This window comes from Ranitomeya imitator, chromosome 5 (assembly GCF_032444005.1).
Source record: "Ranitomeya imitator isolate aRanImi1 chromosome 5, aRanImi1.pri, whole genome shotgun sequence".
NCBI lineage: Eukaryota > Metazoa > Chordata > Amphibia > Anura > Dendrobatidae > Ranitomeya > Ranitomeya imitator.
The window spans coordinates 178,797,384-178,821,427 of NC_091286.1; the positions used below are offsets into that span (position 1 = coordinate 178,797,384).

The following is a 24,044-nucleotide window of genomic DNA, read 5'->3' on the forward strand; positions in this document are numbered from 1 at the left end:
AGCATGAGCTGGGCATAATATACTGGTCACTACAACATATTGGTCACTACAATGGCAGTTTGCAATTTTCACTCAGCAACATCCACTGCTGCTTGTTTCTGGAAACACCCATGGAATCAAAATCATCACTACACCTATAGATAAATTACCAAAGGAATGTAATTTCCAAAATGGGGTCACTTGAAGGGGGATTTTGCTCTCCTAGCACTTAGGGGCTCTGTATATGGAGCTCGCAAACTATCCTAGGAAAATCATAGCTCCAGGAGGCAAATAGCGCTCCATCCCTCCCGAGTCTGGAAGCGTTGAGGGTTACGGTTGGGATTAGGGTTATTTAAAATGTAAAAAAAAATAATGACAATATGACAACTAGTGTTGAGTGCAAGTGCTCGCTACTTGAGTTTGGACTGGGGTGCTCCAATGCACCAAGTGTCAAGGGTGGTTGAGTGACATGCATGCGTCTCCGCGCCGCATGTTTTGCAGCTCTTACAGAGCCAAAAAACACACTTGACGATTGCATGCCATATAATTGTAACATTTTTTATATTTTCAGAAATATACGCAAGTCATATCAACTAAAATTTACCACTAACGTGAAGTACAATATGTCACGAAAAACATTCAGTGGTCAGCTTTTAAAAATTTGGCTTGGTCATTAAGGTGGAAATTAGCTCTGTTACTAAGGAGTTAACACTGTTCCATAAGCTATATATACGCTATCTTCTCCATCTATCCTATCTTTAGTTGAATCTTGACAGTATTTTATTGTACACCTATACCTTTATTTTAATAATTTCCTTTCCTATGGTGTTTCCGTTTGTTTTTTTTCAACAAGTCTTAAAATATTTAATGCTTGGAACTGACAATTGTCCACCCGTGGTTTTCGGCAGGATTATTTAAATTTTCAGATTTGGTGGATGGAAACACATTGGAAGTTCTCTAGTTTGATGAATTAAAATCTAAATTTGCTATAACGAATAGAGAGTTCTTCCAGTTCATGCAGATTAAGCACCTGGCGTCTTCACTTTATGGCTCAATGAAGGTTTCTCAACCAACGAAATTTGAGAGGCTTTGTAAGAATGGCACGTCAACTAAAGGGTTAATATCAGATATTTACAGGATCTTGGGTTCTCCTCGGACTGCCCCCCCCCCCCTTCACCCTTAAACATCCGTGCATGGTTAGATGGAAGTCTCTTCTATGAAGGATGTTGTCTCCCCAATTCCCCAATGCTGGCAGAATATATGGGAAAAGGCATCCAAATCATCTATCTGCACCATTTATAAGGAAAACCAATATAAAATTTTGATGTTTTGGTATCACACTCCAGAGCTCCTTCATAGACAGGAACCATCAACTCCCAAATATTTGCTGGCGTTGTTGCTCAGCACCGGTTCTCAGTTCCACATTTTCTGGTCTTGCCCTGGGCTGGCTGGATTTTGGGAAAAGGTGAAAACCTTAATCCAAAAGGTTCAATATGTGGAGGTTGAGCTGGACCCTGCTATATACCTACTAAATGTTTCCCCTAGAGGGATGGGGAAGAATTCGACCAGATGCTGTTACGTCTGTTGACGGCAGCTAGTTGTTTGATTGCCCTTCATTGGAGACAGACTAATCCTCCCTCTTATCAGAAGGTTTTGGATAGAATAGCCGACATCCGCAGGATGGAGCACATGACAGCTTTTTTGAATGCGAGTTTAGACAGATTTGAGACTCTCTGTGTTCCCCGGGATTATTTTAGGGCCCAAAATAACAGTTAGGAGCATGTTGGTTTTTGAACAGGTTTCTTCTTCTCTTGCCTTCCCTGTGTGTATGTCTCATCTTATTTAGTATTGTGGCTTTATGAAAATTGTAATCTGAATATGGGGATGGAGTCATCTTAACTTGGCGTCATTTAGAACTGTTGTTGGACTTTGTCTTTTTCTGCTCTATTTCACAATATGTTTTGATGCCACTTGGGGAAACATCTTCCAAGAGTTCATTCTAATTGTACTCTATTATTTCGGACCCTCTAATTTGTAAGCCAAATTGTGATTGTTTTGTCTCATTTCTGATTGTAACATTTTATAAAGTTTAATAAAAATTACAGTTATTAAAAAAGTAATTTAATGCTGATACCTCCTAAAACTATTTCAAGTTTAAAGTAGTTTATTGTTCCATGTAATGTTCAGACCATAGCTGGCTAGCTCACAAGTTCATCTTCTGCCTATACATTGTTAATGGGAACCTGTCAGCAGATTTTGCCACTATAAGATGCTTCAGGGCTTATCTACAGCTTCCTATAGTGTTGTAGATAAGCCCCCGGTCCGACCCACAAGTGAAGAAAAATAAGTTATATTATACTCACCCGGGGGGCGGTCCGGTCCGATGGGTGTCGCAGGTCCGGGTCTGGCGCCTCCCATCTTCTTGCGATGCCACCCTCCTGATTCTTCATCGCTCCCTGGCATTGGCGCTCCTGCACAGGTGCTCTGAAAGGATTACTTCCTAGATGCATTACTCTACATTTATCTACATCAAAGCTCATTTGCATATTTAGACAACGTACCATTTATGACTTTGTTTCCTGTCATTTAGCCATTTCTTTACACATCTCCATGTAGTTTCACCCAGTCCTTGCTTCTGTAGCTTCAGTATAACACTGTTAGGCCAGTTTCACACGTCCAGAAAATTCCGGTGCCGGAAAAATCGGTACCGGACTTATCCGTGTCCGTGTGCCGGTGCGTTTCTGTGGCACATCAGTGTGGCACACGTTCGGCACATATGTGCCGCCCGTGTGCCCACTGGGTACCACACGCACCGTGCCGGAGACAGCGCTAAAGTTTAGCGCTGTCCCCGGCATCGTGCTGACGCCCCATTCATATCTTCCCTGCGGCAGCGTTTGCTGTAGAGAAGATATGAATATTAGTGTGTAAAATGCAGATCCAGGTCATCAGCCCTCTCCCACCCCCTGTGCGCCCCCCCCCCCGCTGTGATTAAAATACTCACCTAGCTTCCGGATCCCTCGCAGCGTCCTGTCCTGGCCGCACCATGTACTGTATGAGCGGTCACGTGGGGCCGCTCATTTACAGTAATGAATATGTGGCTCCACCCCTTTGGGAGGTGGAGCCGCATATTCATGATTGTAATCGGCGGCCCCACATGACCGCTCATACAGTACATGGTAGAAGTTGGCGAAGTTTGATTTTTGCCTTGATGAAAGATCACTGGAACAGACAATCATTGACGATTATCTTGTTATCGTCTTTTAAAGGGCCGGTATCATTTTTTTTCTTTGGACAGAAAGCCAGAAGGCCACAGCCTCTGATTTCTCCTACTCCTGCACTGTTTAGAAGCACTTCACCTTCATATTAAACAGTGTAAGTTTCTTTTATCAGAGATTGATCTACTCAACTGAGAGCTCCTGGAAGCTTTCCTGTGTTAAGGCTCAGCTGTGCATTGTTAGCCACTCTCGTCTCCTATATAATCTAGTCCCTGGCTAGCATGCATTGTCAGAGTTAAGGTACCTTCACACTAAGCGACGCTGCAGCGATACCGACAACGATCCGGATCGCTGCAGCGTCGCTGTTTGGTCGCTGGAGAGCTGTCACACAGACAGCTCTCCAGCGACCAACGATCCCGAGGTCCCCGGTAACCAGGGTAAACATCGGGTTATTAAGCGCAGGGCCGCGCTTAGTAACCCGATGTTTACCCTGGTTACCATCGTAAAAGTAAAAAAAAAACAAACGCTACATACTTACCTTCAGCTGTCTGTCCCTCGGCGCTGTGCTTCTCTGCACTCCTCCTGCACTGGCTGTGAGCACAGCGGCCGGAAAGCAGAGCGGTGACGTCACCGCTCTGCTTTCCGGCTGACCGGCGCTCACAGCCAGTGCAGGAAGCAGAGCGCCGGGGACAGACAGCTGTAGGTAAGTATGTAGTGTTTTTTTTTTTTTTTACTTTTACGCTGGTAACCAGGGTAAACATCGAGTTACTAAGCGCGGCCCTGCGCTTAGTAACCCGATGTTTACCCTGGTTACCAGCGAAGACATCGCTGAATCAGTGCCACACACGCCGATTCAGTGATGTCTGCAGGGAGTCCAGCGACGAAATAAAGTTCTGGACTTTCTGCAGCGACCAACGACATCACAGCAGGATCCTGATCGCTGCTGCGTGTCAAACACAACGATATCGCTAGCGAGGACGCTGCAACGTCACGGATCGCTAGCGATATCGTTGTGAAGTTGTTCAGTGTGAAGGTACCTTTAGCTTTTGCTGTATGGCTGGAGGTTGATGGTGGGTATTATTGGAGAAGTCATTTGGTGCATTTATCTGTTTTGAGTGTGTGATAATTCCCTTTCTTATCCTACTTTAGTTTAACCCCATCCTACACTCCCTGTTGCATTCCTTTGTTTTCTGTGTGAGTATATTTGTATGTTTGGTATTTTTCATTATTCCTGTTCGTATTACCTTGCTAGTCTGGTTGGTGTATTACGGTACACTACTACTCCCCTGTTCTCTGGGTGTAACTTCAGTCCCAGTCCAACCCTTGTACAATGTGTCCTGTAGTCTGAAGAAAGTGGTATATGTTATTACAATCATAATGTGCCATTTGCTCTTATTTTTCTTTAGGAAACATTGCCAGAATTACTGGATCACTCCTTTTAGGGTAAGTACCTGTTTCAAGATGAAATGGCAAGTATCTAAAAATATTTTATGGCTCTAAAAGGGGGGAAAACTATAAAACATATTACTGTCACCAATGTAACACTGGTTTTGCAGCACATTTTATTATAATCTATTCAGTACTATGTCAGGTTTTTATCTTAAAACTTTATTTTTTACATGTTATATTCCTCAAAAAGGTAAACTAACCAGCATCATAATAATATGACCTATCAGATTGGCACTACCTTTATTGGATATAAAATACGTGTGTGTGTGTACAAAATGATATTGTATGCAACCATCATTCTACAGGGTCATAAAAGAAAAACACTGTAGAAAAAGGCTTCATGACATATGCCGTACTAGTACTGCGAACGTCGTGTCCCTCCCCTTGTTGTGGGCTCTGTCAATCTCTGACAGAGGCATTTAAGCTATGTGCACACGTTGCGGATTAGGCTTAGGAATTTCTGGTGCAGATTCTGCCTCTCCTGGCAGAAAACGCACCTGCGGATTTGTCGTGTTTTTTGTGCGGTTCCGCAGCGGTTTTTGTGCATTTTTGCTGCGCATTTTCTTGCGCATTTTCTTTGCTTTTTACCCCTGCGGTTTTCTATAATGAAATGGGTACAAAAACGCTGCAGATTCACAAAAAAGAAGTGACATGCTACTTCTTTTAAACCGCAGCGTTTCTGCAGCGGATTTTCCGCAAAGTGTGCACAGCATTTTTTTTCTCATTGATTTACATTGTACTGTAAATCAATTGCTGATCTGCAGCGTTTCTGCACTGCAAAAAACGCTGCGGATCCGCAGAGAATCCGCAACGTGTGCACATACCCTTAATGTGATCGCGCCGGAAGTGAGTCACTAAGCCCACCCATCAGTGACCCCGTCACATTGATCGCAGGTCACCGATGGGTCGGCATGACAGCCAGAGGTCTCCAGCAGACCTCTATGGTTGTCATTGCCAGATTTCTATGAGTGCCGCCTGGTGGTCAGCGCTCATAGCAAGTGAGCATTTCTGCTACATATAGGCTATCTGTGTGTAGCAGAGCACAATTTGGTTATCGCAGCTTCTAGTCTCCCATGGAGACTATTGAAGCATGCAAAAAGTAAAAAAAAAGTTTTTAAAAATATTAACCCCTTTAACCCCAAGGGTGGTTTGCATGTTAATGACCAGGCCAATTTTTAGAATTCCGACCACTGTACCTTTATAACTCTGGAACGCTTCAACGGATCCCAGTGATTCTGTCATTGTTTTCTCATGGCATATTGTACTTTATGATAGTGGCAAAATTTCTTTGCTATGACTTGCATTTATTTGTGAAAATATTGGAGATTTGGAGAACATTTTGATCATTTCGCAATTTTCCAACTTTGAATTTTCAGGCCCTTAAATCACACAGATATGTGTTAAGTGTCGAGTTCCCGCTGCCGCACAGGGGGACTCTCGAACCATGTCCTCTGCGGTCTTCCATTTTTCCCCAGACACATAGGAGTCTGCTCAGCAGAGACGTCTGTCCAAGCGTTTTGCTCAAGCTGATGCTGTGCGTCTGGTTACTGCTGTTGTACCCGGTCCAGCTATTGTAACCGGCATTAGTCAGCAGCGAGCAGACATTCCTGGGACTAAGTCCTGCCTATTGCCTACTGAGCATGCCCATGGGATGATCTCTCATTGGAAGTCGGGGGTCACATGCCCAGGTCCTCAAGCGGCTGTGATTGGACCACTGGCTAGGTGCCGGAAGGCTGCAACTATAAAAGGTTCGCATGGCCAAGTGCTAGTATACACTAAAATTGTGTGTGTGTGTGGATGTGTGTATGTTATCTAGTGAAAGCTCCTAATCATCCCCTTCCCTAGCGTTGTTGTATGTGGTTGGGTGTTTGGAGCTGTCTAGCGCCAGTTAAGTGCCATCCAGCACGAGGCACGATCCTACAGCGTTAATTTAGCAGCGTTCGCCAGTGCGATGCCGTGCTCAGCTAGTGTGCTTTCCAGTCCCTAGTTAGGGCAGTTAGTGGGGTCCGCCGGAGCAGCACTGCGCACACTCTGTGCGCTAAATCTATTATTATTTAGCTCTCTCCGGCACCACAGATGCGGTGCCGAGCGCTAGCGGGTCTAGAGAGACTCTAACCCTGTGTCTTTGGAGCAGAGTCCTGTGACTGAACGCTAGCGTTCATTCTGCGGTATTGCAGCTTGGGGATGCAACAGGGTCCATCTCCTTACAAACCGGGTGAAGATAACCCTTGTGTGTTTCTATTATACCGCCATATACAGTCCGCCATTACCGAGCAGCAGGTAATATCTCTGCATGGTGGACCCCAGGCTGCGAACACACCTTATAGCTTCCTTTATATTATTTGGTGCGTTCTGCCAGCACTAACAATATGTCACACAAAATATTTAATAAGTAACATTTCCTACATGTCTACTACACCCCCTGTTCTGTCTTCCTCCACGTAGGATGCTGTGTGGATTCCAACATACGGCTAAACCTTCATCCACATCCCAGTAAACAGACTGTGTTGATGCTTAAGTCTTATTTATTAGGGTGATGATAACCAAAACTATAACGTTGAACAACAATGGTGGACAGTATTCATAGTAGATGATCGAATAGTGAATGATGTTGATGTACAAAGTGGATGTTCAGTGAATAATCATAGTGGATGACTGATCATAGTGGATGACTGGTGAAAAGCTGTAAAGAATAACAGCATTTCAGTATATGCACATACAGGGTGCAATCACATAAATAACTGGGACATAACAGCAAGAATTATACAGAGTGCATTACACAGTAATTCTAACAGCACTGCCCTATTCTATACAAGAATGCATCTATCTAAATGCAGAGTACAGATTAACCTAACTGCAAGCTGCAACGCACATCTGCCTAACTATATCTGACTATAGGAGCTGCATAAGGCTTAAATACTAACACAAACATAAGATGCATTAAACCTTTATAAACGTACCGAGATCCGTTAGGACAGGGGTAAGAAAGTAAGCGAGACAGGAGCACGTGTGCCTCTCTGCAGATCTGAGGAAAAATGGCTACTGAAGCTTGTCTTCACAAGAAGAATGTGGGCGGAACTAACCCATAAGACATTGCTCTTAGGAGGGAAAGGTTGGTAAACAACATGAAAAGTAGGCAACTGATGACCTCCAGTGGCCACAACTTGAATAACATGATAATTAACTCTCTGCACATTAAGATGGGCAGAACACTCCCCGCTTGGCGTCAACAGATGCCACAATTAGGTTCTTTTGGAGAAAATAATAATACAAGCTCGGTAACGGGTCTGAGGAACAGTTTGTTTTCTCTAAGCTTGCACACTCTGACCTCTACTTTCCGCACTTTCCCATCTTTACTGGGCAGGGTCTTAATGACTAGGCCGAGTGGCCACTTGTTCCGATGTGACTGACTGTCTTTGACGAGTACAACATCGCCAGATTGAATGTTTGGGCGGTCTTTCTGCCACTTTGTCCTGCTTTGCAGAGTGGAGAGATACTGTTTCCTCCATCTATTCCAGAAGACGTTGGACACGCTTTGTACTTGCCTCCATTGTCGTCTGTAGAGGTCTTTGTCATTGAATTCTCCGAGTGGAGCTTTCGGGACACAGGTTTTCTGTGTGAGTAACATTGCAGGAGTAAGGATGGATGGATCTCCAGAATCACTAGAAAGTGCTGTCTTGTAGGACTGGGTTACATGAAATAGACAAGCTATAGCTCGAACAAGTGACTTCCATGTGGAGAACCTGCTGAACCGGTGAAATTCGAGGTGGCAGCTTGAAATCTCTGTATGTAGAGCAGACACTTGAGGTCGGATCTCTTCATCTGTGTCTGGACCCACTAGTTCGAAAGTTTCAGGCCTGCTGATGTGGGACATCGAACGGTACAAAGAGGTAGGACCTGTGAACCATGAAGTGTCCTTCAGATGACTGGGTGCAACGGATCTAGTCGCATGGTCCGCAGGATTGTGGTGAGTAGGTACGTACTGCCACTGATTAGGGTCGGTGGATCTTCTTACCCGAAGTACCCGGTTGCTGACGTAGACATAAAAGCGTCGTGTCTCGTTACAGATGTACCCCAGTACCACCTTGCTATCGGTGTAGAACTCTGCATCCCCGATCTTCAGGCCCATCGCATCCGAGACCAGCTCGGCCAACTCAACTGCGAGGACAGCAGCACAGAGTTCCAGTCTGGGTATCGTGTGTTCACGAAGTGGCGCCAATTTCGTCCGGCTCATAACGAACCCGATATGGCATTGTCCGCTTACGTCTGTGGATTTGAGGTATGCTACTGCTGCAATCGCTTTGACTGATGCATCACAGAAAATACAAAGTGTTTGCGTTTTGACCTCTGTGGATGGCACAGGAGCATACGGTCGTTTCACACGAAGGTTGGTCAGGGCTTCAAGAGACTTCCTCCACTCTGCCCACAGATCAGTCTTTCCTGCTGGAAGTGGATCATCCCAATCAGTAGTGTATTGGGTGAAGTCCCTGAGCATCAGCTTTTCTTGGATGGTTACTGGAGCTACGAACCCCAAGGGGTCGTATAAACTATTCACGAAGGAAAGAACTCCTCTGCGCGTGAAGGGTTTCTCATCCTTGCTGATCTGAAAGGTGAAGGTATCTGTCTTCAGGTCCCACAGCAATCCAAGGCTCCGCTGCATAGGAAGGGGGTCGATGCTGAGGTCTAAATCCTTTAGATCGCTGGAATAGTCTTCAGAGGGAAAGGCTTCCATCAACTCTCGGCTGTTGGAAGAAATCTTGTGTAACCTTAGGTTAGACTGAGCGAGCATGTCACGAGTCCTCTTTAGTAGACTGATTGCGGCCTCACTTGTCGGTGTGGACTTCAAACAGTCATCCACGTAAAAATCCTTTTCCACAAAGGACCTGACGTCCGAGCCATACTCAACTTCACCCTTTTTGGCAGAATGTCGGAGGCCATAGATTGCGACCGCTGGGGAAGGACTGTTCCCAAAGATATGTACCCGCAGCCGGTACTCTGCGATGTCTTCGTCCGGGTCGTTGTCACGGTACCAGAAGAACCTCAGGTAGTTTCTGTGTTCCTCTTTGACGAGAAAACAGTGGAACATCTGTTGTATGTCGGCCATAAATGCCACTGAATCTCTACGGAAACAGAGTAATACTTCCAGAAATCTGTTGTTGAGGTCTGGGCCCGACAGTAAGACATCATTCAATGACACGTCTTCGCATTTGGCACTTGAGTCGAATACCACTCTAATTTGACCTGGCTTCTTAGGATGGTACACTTCGAAGATGGGCAGGTACCAACACTCCTCTCCGTGTCGAAGTGCAGGTGCAATCTCTGCGTGGTTGTTCTGGAATATCTTTCCCATGAAAGTAAAGAAATGTTCCTTCGTCTCAGGTGACTTCTGAAGCTTGTGTCTTAGGGAGATGAATCTGCTGTAGACCAATTCCTTGTTGTTGGGTAGGCGTCTCCTCTGAGGTCGAAATGGTAGAGGTGCGACCCAACTATTCGCCGTATCCTTGACTATTTGTTCGTCCATGATGTCCAGGAATATCTTGTCTTCTATAGACATCGCTACCTTGTTGTCTTCCTTCGTCCTGTGGAAGACTGTACATCCTATGTGGTCTTGTTCACCTTCACAGGCGTGGTCTTCGTTGATAGGAACTGAGAAAGGGCAAGGTAGGGGAGTGCTGCTCGGTAGTTCCTTTACCAGCAGACTATTGTGACACGGCTGGAAGAGAGATGGACGCCCATTTTCTAGTGTGCTGGTAAGCATACTGTTGACTGAGACCGGCTTGTGTGCTCCTCCTAGACAGACATCTCCTACAATGACCCATCCAAGGTCTTGCCTCTGCGCGTATGGAGCATTCAGTGAGCCGTTGATATATTCTCTAGTCTTGTGGACTCTTAGTATATCTCTTCCCAGAAGTAAAGCTATTGGCGCTTCTGGTTCCAACTTAGGTATCAGGTGGGCTATACGCTTCAGGTGGGGGTGATACGTTGCCACCTCTGGTGAAGGTATTTCAGACCTGTTGTCAGGAATCTGGTTGCACTCCAGGATGGTCGGTAGTGACAGACAGGTCTGGCCATCCATGGACTCCACTTTGTATCCGGTTGCTTTCCTCCCCGCCGTCTCGACGGTACCTGAACATGTCCTAAGGGAGTAGGGAGAACCGGGGCCTACAATGCTGAAGTTGTCAAAGAAGATGGACCTGGCTAAAGACCTATTACTTTGGTCATCTAGGATTGCATATATCTTGAGCGCTTTGTCTCTGTGGCCTGTTGGATAGACTTGGACAAGGCAGATTTTTGAGCAGGATCTTCCTCCCTTGAGTCCCTTACAGATCTCCGTACATTGAGAGGTGACCGCAGGGGTGTCTTCGTCGGTGTTCTTCTGTTTCTCATCGTGCTCCTCTGCTTGTGACAACACTCCTGGAGGTGGTCCAGGATGCAAGGCTGTATTGTGATCCGTGCTGCTGCATTCTGCACATTTCACGCTATCTCCACAGTTCCTGGCGAAGTGAGAGGTCGTAGCACAGCATTTGAAGCAGATGTTGTTTTCCTTGAGGAAACCTTTGCGATCCTCTAAAGTCTTCTCCCTGAAGGCTCTGCACTTTAGTAGAGGATGTGGTTTCCTGTGTAGAGGACACTGCTTACTGACATCCTGAGGTTTGCTCTCTTCCGTAGGGGGCTTAGTTGTCTTGTGTGGAGGACCTGTGGAATCAATATCAGTTTTATGGACTGCCACGGGTGTCTTACTGGGTTTGACACCAGGGGTAGTGGAACATGACAGAGTGAAATCAAAACTAGGGTCATTTCTGATCTTGGCTTGCTGGGTGACAAACTCAACAAATACAGTAAAAGGAGGGAATGGTACGTTATGAATTTGTTTATACTGTGAACCATGTATAATCCACCTTTCTTGAAGATTGTAAGGAAGTTTTTGTACTATTGGATTGACACCCCTAGCAGTGTCTAAGAATGCCAATCCAGCCAAGTGACCTTCCTTCTGGGCGACCTGTAACTCTATCAATAAATCATTCAATTCTCTAAAGGTACCTTCACACATAACGATATTGTTAACGATATCGTTGCTATTTGTGACGTAGCAACGATATCGTTAATGAAATCGTTATGTGTGACAGCGACCAACGATCAGGCCCCTGCTGGGAGATCGTTGGTCGCTGAATAAAGTCCAGAACTTTATTTTGTCGCTGGACTCCTGCTGACATCGCTGGATCGGCGTGTGTGACACCGATCCAGCGATGTCTTCACTGGTAACCAGGGTAAACATCGGGTAACTAAGCGCAGGGCCGCGCTTAGTAACCAGATGTTTACCCTGGTTACCATGCTAAAAGTAAAAAAAAACAAAGACTAGATACTTACCTACCGCTGTCTGTCCTCCAGCGCTGTGCTCTGCACTCCTCCTGTACTGGCTGTGAGCCGGAAAGCAGAGCGGTGACGTCACCGCTCTGCTTTCCGGCTCACAGCCAGTACAGGAGGAGAGCAGAGAAGCAGAGCGCAGCGCTGGAGGACAGACAGCGGTAGGTAAGTATCTAGTGTTTGTTTTTTTTTTACTTTTAGCATGGTAACCAGGGTAAACATCGGGTTACTAAGCGCGGCCCTGCGCTTAGTTACCCGATATTTACCCTGGTTACCGGCATCGTTGGTCGCTGGAGAGCGGTCTGTGTGACAGCTCTCCAGTGACCAAACAGCGACGCTGCAGCGATCCGGATCGTTGTCGGTATCGCTGCAGCGTCGCTTTATGTGAAGGGGCCTTAAGTCTTTGATAACCCTTTGGCCCTATCTTAGGGAAATCATCAATTCTTTTGAATAAAGCATTCTCTATTACTTCTACGGACCCATAGCATTCGTCAAGTCTTTCCCACACTTTACGTAAACCTATGTGTGGGTATTCTATGTTAATGTCTCTTAGTCTTTTAGCATGCTCGACCGATTCAGTTCCAAGCCACTTTACCAGGAGATCTAAAGGCCCCTTCACATTAAGCGATGCTGCAGCGATACCGACAACGATCCGGATCGCTGCAGCGTCGCTGTTTGGTCGCTGGAGAGCTGTCACACAGACCGCTCTCCAGCGACCAACGATGCCGGTAACCAGGGTAAATATCGGGTAACTAGGGCCGCGCTTAGTAACCCAATGTTTACCCTGGTTACCATGCTAAAAGTAAAAAAAAACAAACACTAGATACTTACCTACCGCTGTCTGTCCTCCAGCGCTGCGCTCTGCTTCTCTGCTCTCCTCCTGTACTGGCTGTGAGCCGGAAAGCAGAGCGGTGACGTCACCGCTCTGCTTTCCGGCTCACAGCCAGTACAGGAGGAGTGCAGAGCACAGCGCTGGAGGACAGACAGCGGTAGGTAAGTATCTAGTCTTTGTTTTTTTTTACTTTTAGCATGGTAACCAGGGTAAACATCGGGTTACTAAGCGCGGCCCTGCGCTTAGTTACCCGATGTTTACCCTGGTTACCAGTGAAGACATCGCTGGATCGGTGTCACACACGCCGATCCAGCAATGTCAGCAGGAGTCCAGCGACGAAATAAAGTTCTGGACTTTATTCAGCGACCAACGATCTCCCAGCAGGGGCCTGATCGTTGGTCGCTGTCACACATAACGATTTCATTAACGATATCGTTGCTACGTCACAAATAGCAACGATATCGTTAACAATATCGTTATGTGTGAAGGTACCTTAACTCCTCACTACTAGAAAGGTCCAGTCCCTGAATGGCGTTCTGGAACGAAGCTCGCCACGACCTGTAGTTTTTGGCTTTGTCAGTGAACTTTACAAGTCCTTTTGTTACCAGTTCTCGGCGGGCAAAGAACTTTGCCAAGTCTATGGTGGCTTGATCAGTGTTGGTACGAGCCGGTATGTTATAGCCATGTCTAGTGTGTGGTGCGTCACCATACCTGTGAGACGCTCTTGGCTTCGGACAGTCTGCATAGTACCTTTCTGGTGAAGAAGATGTCTCTTTAAGGTGAGGTGGGAGCTGTACCTTCTTCTCAGTGGAACGGTAGCTGTGGTCGACTCCTCTGTGTTGGACGTCTTCTTGTTTGTAGTAGTGAAGTTCGGGGTTGGATCGATGATAATTGGTGTAGGCTGATCGTTGTAGTCTGTCGAGGGTGTTGTCCATGCTGGAGTGTCGATGAACGTACTCTGCGACGCGCTGAGCTGGATCTTGCTGCTCTAGATCTGTTCCAAGAACGTTGCTGCGTCTCTCATAATCAGGATCCTTCATGGCTTCCAAGTACTCTGCCTTAGCTATTGCAGCTGCTGCCTCTTTGTCTACCATAACTCTTTCTAGAGACACTTGCAGGCGCGCACATTCTGCTTCTTGCTCTGCCCGCAAACGTGCGGTTTCAGCCTGCAAACGTGCATTTTCTGCTTCATGCTCTGCCCGCAAACGTGCGGTTTCGGCTTGCATGCGTGCAGTTTGTTCTGCCTGCAAACGTACCTTTTCTGCCTTATGCTCTGTTGTCTCAGCTTTAGATGCATTTCTTTCTCGGCAAAGGAGGACCTTGCTTTGGCTGCTTCAGCTTCAGCACGAGCGACAGCAGCCAGCTCTGCTAATGATGACCTGTTAGAGCTTGCTCGTGACCTCGTCTTGAGTGAGGATGTGCTGTTTCGAGACATTGTGCGCTTAGCTGCGTACTGCTGAGTGTTTTGGCGGGAAACTGAGTCTAGGTGCAGTGAGCTTCCGCGTGGCGGGAATGATGTAGCTTCTCTTGGCGGGCTGCAGTATAGTCCCGCAGCTGTATGGCGGCTGCTGTGATACCCGAATGCGGAGAAGTGTGGGTGTTAGCGGTTCCGTACAGTCTGAACAACTACAGCCTGCGACCGGCTATCAGTTTCACTGAAGGCAGCTAATCTGTTCTTACTTTACAATCACCGCCTGCGACTGGCGGTCTCGTTTTTCACTGTTCTGTCTTCCTCCACGTAGGATGCTGTGTGGATTCCAACATACGGCTAAACCTTCATCCACATCCCAGTAAACAGACTGTGTTGATGCTTAAGTCTTATTTATTAGGGTGATGATAACCAAAACTATAACGTTGAACAACAATGGTGGACAGTATTCATAGTAGATGATCGAATAGTGAATGATGTTGATGTACAAAGTGGATGTTCAGTGAATAATCATAGTGGATGACTGATCATAGTGGATAACTGGTGAAAAACTGTAAAGAATAACAGCATTTCAGTATATGCACATACAGGGTGCAATCACATAAATAACTGGGACATAACAGCAAGAATTATACAGAGTGCATTACACAGTAATTCTAACAGCACTGCCCTATTCTATACAAGAATGCATCTATCTAAATGCAGAGTACACATTAACCTAACTGCAAGCTGCAAAGCACATCTGCCTAACTATATCTGACTATAGGAGCTGCATAAGGCTTAAATACTAACACAAACATAAGATGCATTAAACCTTTATAAACGTACCGAGATCCGTTAGGACAGGGGTAAGAAAGTAAGCGAGACAGGAGCACGTGTGCCTCTCTGCAGATCTGAGGAAAAATGCCTACTGAAGCTTGTCTTCACAAGAAGAATGTGGGCGGAACTAACCCATAAGACATTGCTCTTAGGAGGGAAAGGTTGGTAAACAACATGAAAAGTAGGCAACTGATGACCTCCAGTGGCCACAACTTGAATAACATGATAATTAACTCTCTGCACATTAAGATGGGCAGAACACCCCCCATGGAACTTATCTAGATGTGTGGCTAAAACTTTGAACCCCCAGGTGTTTCACTAAAATTTATAGCGCCCGGGCATGAAAATAAAAAAATCATATTTTTTCCACAAACATGCGCTTTAGTCCCCAATTTTTTATTTAACCAAGGGTAACAAGAGAAATTGGACCCCAAAAGTTGTTATCCAATTTGTCCTAAGTACACTGATACCCCATATGTGGGGGTAAACCACTGTTTGGGGAAGGAGCACCGTTTTACTTTTTCAACACAGAATTGGCTGGAATTGAGATCAAACAGTGGAAACCCCCCAATTCTAACTCCAACCCTAAGACCAACACACCCCTAACACTAATCCCAACCATAACCATAATCCTAACTTTAGCTCGAATCCTAACCCTAATGGGAAAATGGAAATAAATCCTTTTTTTGTTTTATTTTTTTTCCCTAATTAAGGGGGTGATAAAGAGGGGTTTGATTTACTATTTATAGCAGCTGTCACACACTAAAAGACGCTTTTCATTGCAAAAAATAGTTTTTGCATCACAACATTTTGAGAGCTATAATTTTTCGATATTTTGGTCCACAGAGGTCTTGTTTTTTGCAGAATGAGTTGATATTTTTATTGGTACCATTTTCGGGCACATGACATTTTTTGATCGCTTTTTATTCCGATTTTTGTGAGACAGAATGAACAAAAACAAGCAATTCATTAAAATTGATAAAGCAGTTTTGTTCTTCGGGTTAGTACGATGACAGCGATACCTCATTTCTATCATTTTTTTATGTTTTGGTGCTTTTATATAATAAAAACTATTTTATATAAAAGATAATTATTTTTGCATCGCTTTATTCTGAGAACTATAACTTTGTTATTTTTCCGGTGATGGAGCTATATGGCAGCTTGTTTTTTGCAGAACAACATGACGTTTTCAGCGGTGCCATGTTTATTTATATTCGTCTTTTTGATCGTGTGTTCCAGTTTTTGTTCGGCAGTATGATGATAAAGCATTGGGTTTTTTTTCCTTTTTTTAATGGTGTTCACTAAAGGGGTTAACTATGGGACAGTTTTGGGTTGGGTTGTTACGGACGCGGCAATGCTAAATATGTGTACTTTTGTTGTTTAGATTTTTTTTCTATTCAAATATTTGTTTATTGATGGAATAAATATTGATTTTTTTATTATTATTTTGTATTTTTTGAAAATATTTTTACAATTATTATTATTTTTTTTTAAATTTATTCCTACTTTTACACTTTGTCCCACTATGAGACAATCATTTTGTGCAGGCTGATCGCTTCTATACCATGCAGATCTGCATGCTATATCAAAGCTGTCAGCGCTGCAGATACTGCACACTGACCTGAGAGACTTCCTGGCCATCACTGCGCATAACAGCAAGTCTCTCAGGTCTGGAGACTCGGATGTCATCATGATGACATCGAGTATCCATGGCAGCGAACGGGCCCCCACTTCATGCTACGGTGTCCCCGATTCCAAAGGCAGAGGGGCTATCAGCCCCTCTGACGGCTCTGGCTTGATCACAGTGTTCTGGGGGTTAAAATGACAGGAGCGGTCCGTGATCACTCCTGGCACTTAGTGCAGGGTGTCAGCTGTGACAATCAGCTGACACCCGACTGGGAGCGCGGCTGGAGCGGGAGCGCAGAAGATCGCCCATGACATACTATTCCGTCCATGAGACGGAATAGTACGTCCAATGCCAGAAAGGGGTTAAAAAAATTTAAAAAAAAGTCTAAAAGTTCATATCTCCCTCATTCACCCCATTCAAAATAAAACAATTATAAAAAAAAAAATATATAATATTTTAATATATAACTATATTTGGTATCACCACGTTCAGAATCGCCTGATCTATCAAGCTATAAATAGAATTAATCCGATCAGTAAATGGCATAGCGAAAAAAAGTAAAAATGCCAGAATTGCTTTTTTTAATCTCTGCAACATTGCATTAAAATGCAATAATGGGCAATCAAAAGATCGTATCCACGCCAAAATGGTATAATTGAAAACATCAGCTCAGCATGCAAAAAATAAGCAGTCAACCAGCCCCAGCTCATGAAAAGTGGAAATGCTACGGGTCTCGGAAAATGACGCAATTTTTTAAAAATAAACTTTGGATTTTTTTCACTATTTAAATAAAAAACAACCTATACATGTTTGGTATTTACAAACTTGTAATGACCTGGAGAATCATAATGGCAGGTCAGTTTTAGCATTTGGTGAACATGGTAAAAAAAAAATCAAAAAGCAGTTGTGGAATTGCACTTTTTTTGCAATTTCACTGCACTTGTAATTTTTTTCCAGTTTTCGTGTGCCGACATGGTAAAACCAATGATGTCATCCAAAAGTACAACTTGTCCTGTCAAAAGCACGCTCTCACATGGCCAAATAAAAATGTTATGGCTCTGGGAAGAAGGGGAGCGAAAAACAGAAACGCAAAAACGGAAAAGGGCTGCGGCGTGAAGGGGGTTAATAACAGCCATAAAAACGCATTGTTGTGTTCTTTAATAGGATAAAGGGTAGATTTTTTTTATTGTATCTTCATTTTGTTTTATAGAAGGCACTACATTTCTTGCTTCTGTATGCACAATAGTTAAATAGATTTTACAATTGCAGGACAAAAGCTTATTTATTATTTGATTATGCAATTACCTAATAAACTGTAAATCAATTTTTCACAAAATGAAATTAGAATTTCCATTGTTTACATGTTAATCTACATAGTAACATAGTTAGTAAGGCCGAAAAAAGACATTTGTCCATCCAGTTCAGCCTATATTCCATCATAATAAATCCCCAGATCTACGTCCTTCTACAGAACCTAATTGTATGATACAATATTGTTCTGCTCCAGGAAGACATCCAGGCCTCTCTTGAACCCCTCGACTGAGTTCGCCATCACCACCTCCTCAGGCAAGCAATTCCAGATTCTCACTGCCCTAACAGTAAAGAATCCTCTTCTATGTTGGTGGAAAAACCTTCTCTCCTCCAGACGCAAAGAATGCCCCCTTGTGCCCGTCACCTTCCTTGGTATAAACAGATCCTCAGCGAGATATTTGTATTGTCCCCTTATATACTTATACATGGTTATTAGATCGCCCCTCAGTCGTCTTTTTTCTAGACTAAATAATCCTAATTTCGCTAATCTATCTGGGTATTGTAGTTCTCCCATCCCCTTTATTAATTTTGTTGCCCTCCTTTGTACTCTCTCTAGTTCCATTATATCCTTCCTGAGCACCGGTGCCCAAAACTGGACACAGTACTCCATGTGCGGTCTAACTAGGGATTTGTACAGAGGCAGTATAATGCTCTCATCATGTGTATCCAGACCTCTTTTAATGCACCCCATGATCCTGTTTGCCTTGACAGCTGCTGCCTGGCACTGGCTGCTCCAGGTAAGTTTATCATTAACTAGGATCCCCAAGTCCTTCTCCCTGTCAGATTTACCCAGTGGTTTCCCATTCAGTGTGTAATGGTGACATTGATTCCTTCTTCCCATGTGTATAACCTTACATTTATCATTGTTAAACCTCATCTGCCACCTTTCAGCCCAAGTTTCCAACTTATCCAGATCCATCTGTAGCAGAATACTATCTTCTCTTGTATTAACTGCTTTACATAGTTTTGTATCATCTGCAAATATCGATATTTTACTGTGTAAACCTTCTACCAGATCATTAATGAATATGTTGAAGAGAACAGGTCCCAATACTGACCCCTGCGGTACCCCACTGGTCACAGCGACCCAGTAAGAGACTATACCATTTATAACCACCCTCTGCTTTCTATCACTAAGCCAGTTACTAACCCATTTACACACAATTTCCCCCAGACCAAGCATTCTCATTTTGTGTACCAACCTCTTGTGCGGCACGGTATCAAACGCTTTGGAAAAATCGAGATATACCACGTCCAATGACTCACCGTGGTCCAGCCTATAGCTTACCTCTTCATAAAAACTGATTAGATTGGTTTGACAGGAGCGATTTCTCATAAACCCATGCTGATATGGAGTTACACAGTTATTCTCATTGAGATAATCCAGAATAACATCCCTCAGAAACCCTTCAAATATTTTACCAACAATAGAGGTTAGACTTACTGGCCTATAATTTCCAGGTTCACTTTTAGAGCCCTTTTTGAATATTGGCACCACATTTGCTATGCGCCAATCCTGCGGAACAGACCCTGTCGCTATAGAGTCCCTAAAAATAAGAAATAATGGTTTATCTATTACATTACTTAGTTCTCTTAGTACTCGTGGGTGTATGCCATCCGGACCCGGAGATTTATCTATTTTAATCTTATTTAGCCGGTTTCGCACCTCTTCTTGGGTTAGATTGGTGACCCTTAATATAGGGTTTTCATTGTTTCTTGGGATTTCACCTAGCATTTCATTTTCCACCGTGAATACCGTGGAGAAGAAGGTGTTTAATATGTTAGCTTTTTCCTCGTCATCTACAACCATTCTTTCCTCACTATTTTTTAAGGGGCCTACATTTTCAGTTTTTATTCTTTTACTATTGATATAGTTGAAGAACAGTTTGGGATTAGTTTTACTCTCCTTAGCAATGTGCTTCTGTGTTTCCTTTTTGGCAGCTTTAATTAGTTTTTTAGATAAAGTATTTTTCTCCCTATAGTTTTTTAGAGCTTCAATGGTGCCATCCTGCTTTAGTAGTGCAAATGCTTTCTTTTTACTGTTAATTGCCTGTCTTACTTCTTTGTTTAGCCACATTGGGTTTTTCCTATTTCTAGTCCTTTTATTCCCACAAGGTATAAACCGCTTACACTGCCTATTTAGGATGTTCTTAAACATTTCCCATTTATTATCTGTATTCTTAGTTCTGAGGATATTGTCCCAGTCTACCAGATTAAGGGCATCTCTAAGCTGGTCAAACTTTGCCTTCCTAAAGTTCAGTGTTTTTGTGACTCCCTGACAAGTCCCCCTAGTGAAAGACAGGTGAAACTGTACAATATTGTGGTCGCTATTTCCTAGATGCCCGACCACCTGCAGATTTGTTATTCTGTCAGGTCTATTAGATAGTATTAGGTCTAAAAGTGCTGCTCCTCTGGTTGGATTCTGCACCAATTGTGAAAGATAATTTTTCTTGGTTATTAGCAGAAACCTGTTGCCTTTATGGGTTTCACAGGTTTCTGTTTCCCAGTTAATATCCGGGTAGTTAAAGTCCCCCATAACCAGGACCTCATTATGGGTTGCAGCTTCATCTATCTGCTTTAGAAGTAGACTTTCCATGGTTTCTGTTATATTTGGGGGTTTGTAACAGACCCCAATGAGAATTTTGTTACCATTTTTCCCTCCATGAATTTCGACCCATATGGACTCGACATCCTCATTTCCTTCGCTAATATCCTCCATTAAAGTGGACTTTAGACAAGACTTTACATAGAGACAAACCCCTCCTCCTCTCCGATTTTTACGATCCTTTCTAAACAGACTGTAACCCTGTAAGTTAACTGCCCAGTCATAGCTTTCATCTAACAATGTCTCGGTTATTCCCACTATGTCAAAGTTACCTGTAGATATTTCTGCTTCTAGTTCTTCCATCTTGTTTGTCAGGCTTCTGGCGTTTGCAAGCATGCAGTTTAGAGGATTTTGTTTTGTTCCAATCTCCTCGCTGTGGATTGTTTTAGAAATGTTCTTACCTCCCTTCTGAGTATGTTTTCCTGGATCTTCTTTGTTCAAGTCTAATGTTTTTCTTCCCGTCCCCTCTTCTTCTAGTTTAACGCCCTCCTGATGAGTGTAGCGAGTCTTCTGGCGAATGTGTGTTTCCCAGGTTTGTTGAGGTGTAGTCCGTCTCTGGCGAGGAGTCCATCGTACAAGTAATTCACACCGTGGTCCAGGAATCCGAATCCTTGTTGTCTGCACCATCGTCTTAGCCAGTTGTTTGCATCAAGGATCCTGTTCCATCTCCTGGTGCCATGCCCGTCTACTGGAAGGATAGAAGAAAAAACTACCTGTGCATCCAGTTCCTTTACTTTCTTCCCCAACTCTTCAAAGTCTTTGCAGATTGTCGGTAGGTCCTTCCTTGCCATGTCATTGGTGCCAACATGTATCAGAAGAAATGGGTGGACGTCCTTGGAGTTGAAGAGCTTTGGTATCCTATCGGTCACCAATCTGCCCTTGTTATACATTTTAAATACACAAATTAATGTTCCTTTTGCAAACCATAATTTTTAGGTAACGTAAAACCTAGACATAAGTGAAAAAAAAGTTGAAAAAAAACCTGTTTTATTTACTTCATCAGCATAGAAGTTGAAGAGAAGCCCCTGAGGGTCAAACATGCAATATGGTTCTACTTTTATTGTGTACCCCTTGGTACAATTTTTTTTTGCCATCATTTTCATTTCCATCTTCCATAAGAAGACAGTAAATAAAACAAACGAGTACCAGCTATCTGGATACTCATAGTAGCACCTATCAGAATCATACAAATAAAGCCTCACTCACGTTTTATGAAGGGGAGACTGATCTGATCTTCCCCCACATCCTGGTCCATTTTACTAAATTACTTATGGTAACTGAATCTCCAGTAATAAAGATGAACATGTAAGTGATGTGGCTACAAGTCTTCAAAGTTGTAGCCCCGTTTATTCACTTTTCCTTAAAATTTTCAATTATATAAATTGTAAATTAATAAGATCACGCTAAACAATAGACGTGTTTCAGGGATTGTGCTTTTGTCAGGATATCACATTGATTGTTATCACACAATGCCTAAACACCCACTGTAAGGGTACCGTCACACTATACGATTTACCTACGATCACGACCAGCGATACGACCTGGCCGTGATCGTAGGTAAATCGTAGTGTGGTCGCTGGGGAGCTGTCACACAGACAGGTCTCCAGCGACCAACGATGCCGAGGTCCCCGGGTAACCAGGGTAAACATTCGGTTACTAAGCGCAGGACCGCGCTTAGTAACCCGATGTTTACCCTGGTTACCAGCGTAAAAACAAACAAACCGCACATACTTACATTCCGGTGTCCGTCAGGTCCCTTGCCGTCTGCTTCCCGCACTGTGACTGCCGGCCGTAAAGTGAAAGCACAGCACAGCGGTGACGTCACCGTTCTGCTCTGCTTTCACTTTACGGCTGGCAGTCACAGTGCGGGAAGCAGACGGCAAGGGACCTGACGGACACCGGAATGTAAGTATGTGCTGTTTGTTTTTTTTTACATTTACGCTGGTAACCAGGGTAAACATCGGGTTACTAAGCGCAGCCCTGCGCTTAGTAACCCGATGTTTACCCTGGTTACAAGCGAACGCATCGCTGGATCGCATCGCTAGATCGGTGTCACACACACCGATCTAGCGATGACAGCGGGAGATCCAGCGGCGAAACAAAGTTCCAAACGATCTGCTACGACGTACGATTCTCAGCAGGATCCCTGATCGCTGCTGCATGTCAGACACAGCGATATCGTAATGATATCGCTGGAACGTCACGAATCGTACCGTCGTAGCGATCGAAATGGCAGTGTGTGACGGTACCCTTAGTGCTTCTGTGCAATCAAGCTTGGTAGAAATACTGAAACCTCTGCCCTCAGTGACAAACACTATTTCACTTCTCAGCATACCAGACTTGATGCAACTGCTGTTGTAAATATAAGGTAAAAATGTTATCAGGAGGCAAGTATGACTCCAGCATCTGAGGACAAAGCGAAAAATCCAACAATATTTATTATAGAAAAAAATACAATTTATGTAAATAATTTTCATTAAGGGAATTTTTACATAAACCAGGAAGGGGGAAATTGGCATGACAAAATTATAACAAGTTACAACACATGATGGTAAGATATAAATACATATGCAGTATTTCTTAGAACCTAAACAGGGAAGGGAAGACCAAAAGGGCAAACTTGGGAGCCGGAAAGGGAGGAGGGAACAAAGATAGTAAAGGAGAGAAGGGAGGAGGAAGGCCGAAATGAAAGTGGAGGAGAGGAAAATATAGAAGAGAAGTCCACTGGGAGTAAACATCACAGTAAGTAAAATACATATATTTCTGAGTAAAATATGATAATAAAGGAAAAAACTGTGCTGGTTATAAGTTTAAAATAAACTTTGACAATAGATGTAATAGATGGATGTAAATGAGAATTCCATAAAGACCATTTAACCCCTTTACCCCCAAGGGTGGTTTGCATGTTAATAACCGGGCCAATTTTTACAATTTTACCACTGTCCCGTTATGAGGTAATAACTCCAGTACGCTTCAATGGATCTTGGCGATTCTTAGATTGTTTTCTCATGACATATTGTACTTCATGCTAGTGGTAAAATTTCTTTGATATAACTTGCGATTATTTGTGTACAAAATGGAAATTTGGCAACAATTTGGAAAATTTAGAATTTTTATGCCCTTAAAACACAGAAAAATGTCACACAAAATAGTTATGAAATAACATTTACCACATGTCACCATATTTACCAAATGTCACCTGCTTAACCCAGCAGGAAGTGCGGTGGCGTCTAAAAATCACTAAAATTGACAAATCTCCGGGCCCGGATGGGATACACCCCCGAGTACTGCAGGAATTAAGTACAGTCATTGATAGACCATTATTTTTCATCTTTAAAGACTCCACAATAACAGGGTCTGTACCACAGGACTGGCGTATAGCAAATGTGGTGCCAGTATTCAAAAAGGGGACA

At 43.7% G+C, this 24,044-nt stretch overlaps 1 protein-coding gene across 8 annotated transcripts in view; it reads left to right on the forward strand.

Moving 5' to 3' along the window:
• SERAC1 (serine active site containing 1) overlaps nucleotides 1-24,044 on the forward strand; it is a 2,030,253-nt gene that overhangs the window by 251,002 nt on the left and 1,755,207 nt on the right. For 7 of the 8 annotated variants that reach the window (XM_069769365.1, XM_069769370.1, XM_069769372.1 and 4 more), the window contains one exon: nucleotides 4,601-4,637. The exons of the other annotated variant lie outside the window; for it this stretch is intronic. In XM_069769365.1, coding sequence (XP_069625466.1) covers nucleotides 4,601-4,637 — 37 coding nt within the window. The remainder of the gene's footprint in view (nucleotides 1-4,600; nucleotides 4,638-24,044) is intronic. 8 annotated transcript variants of the gene reach the window in all.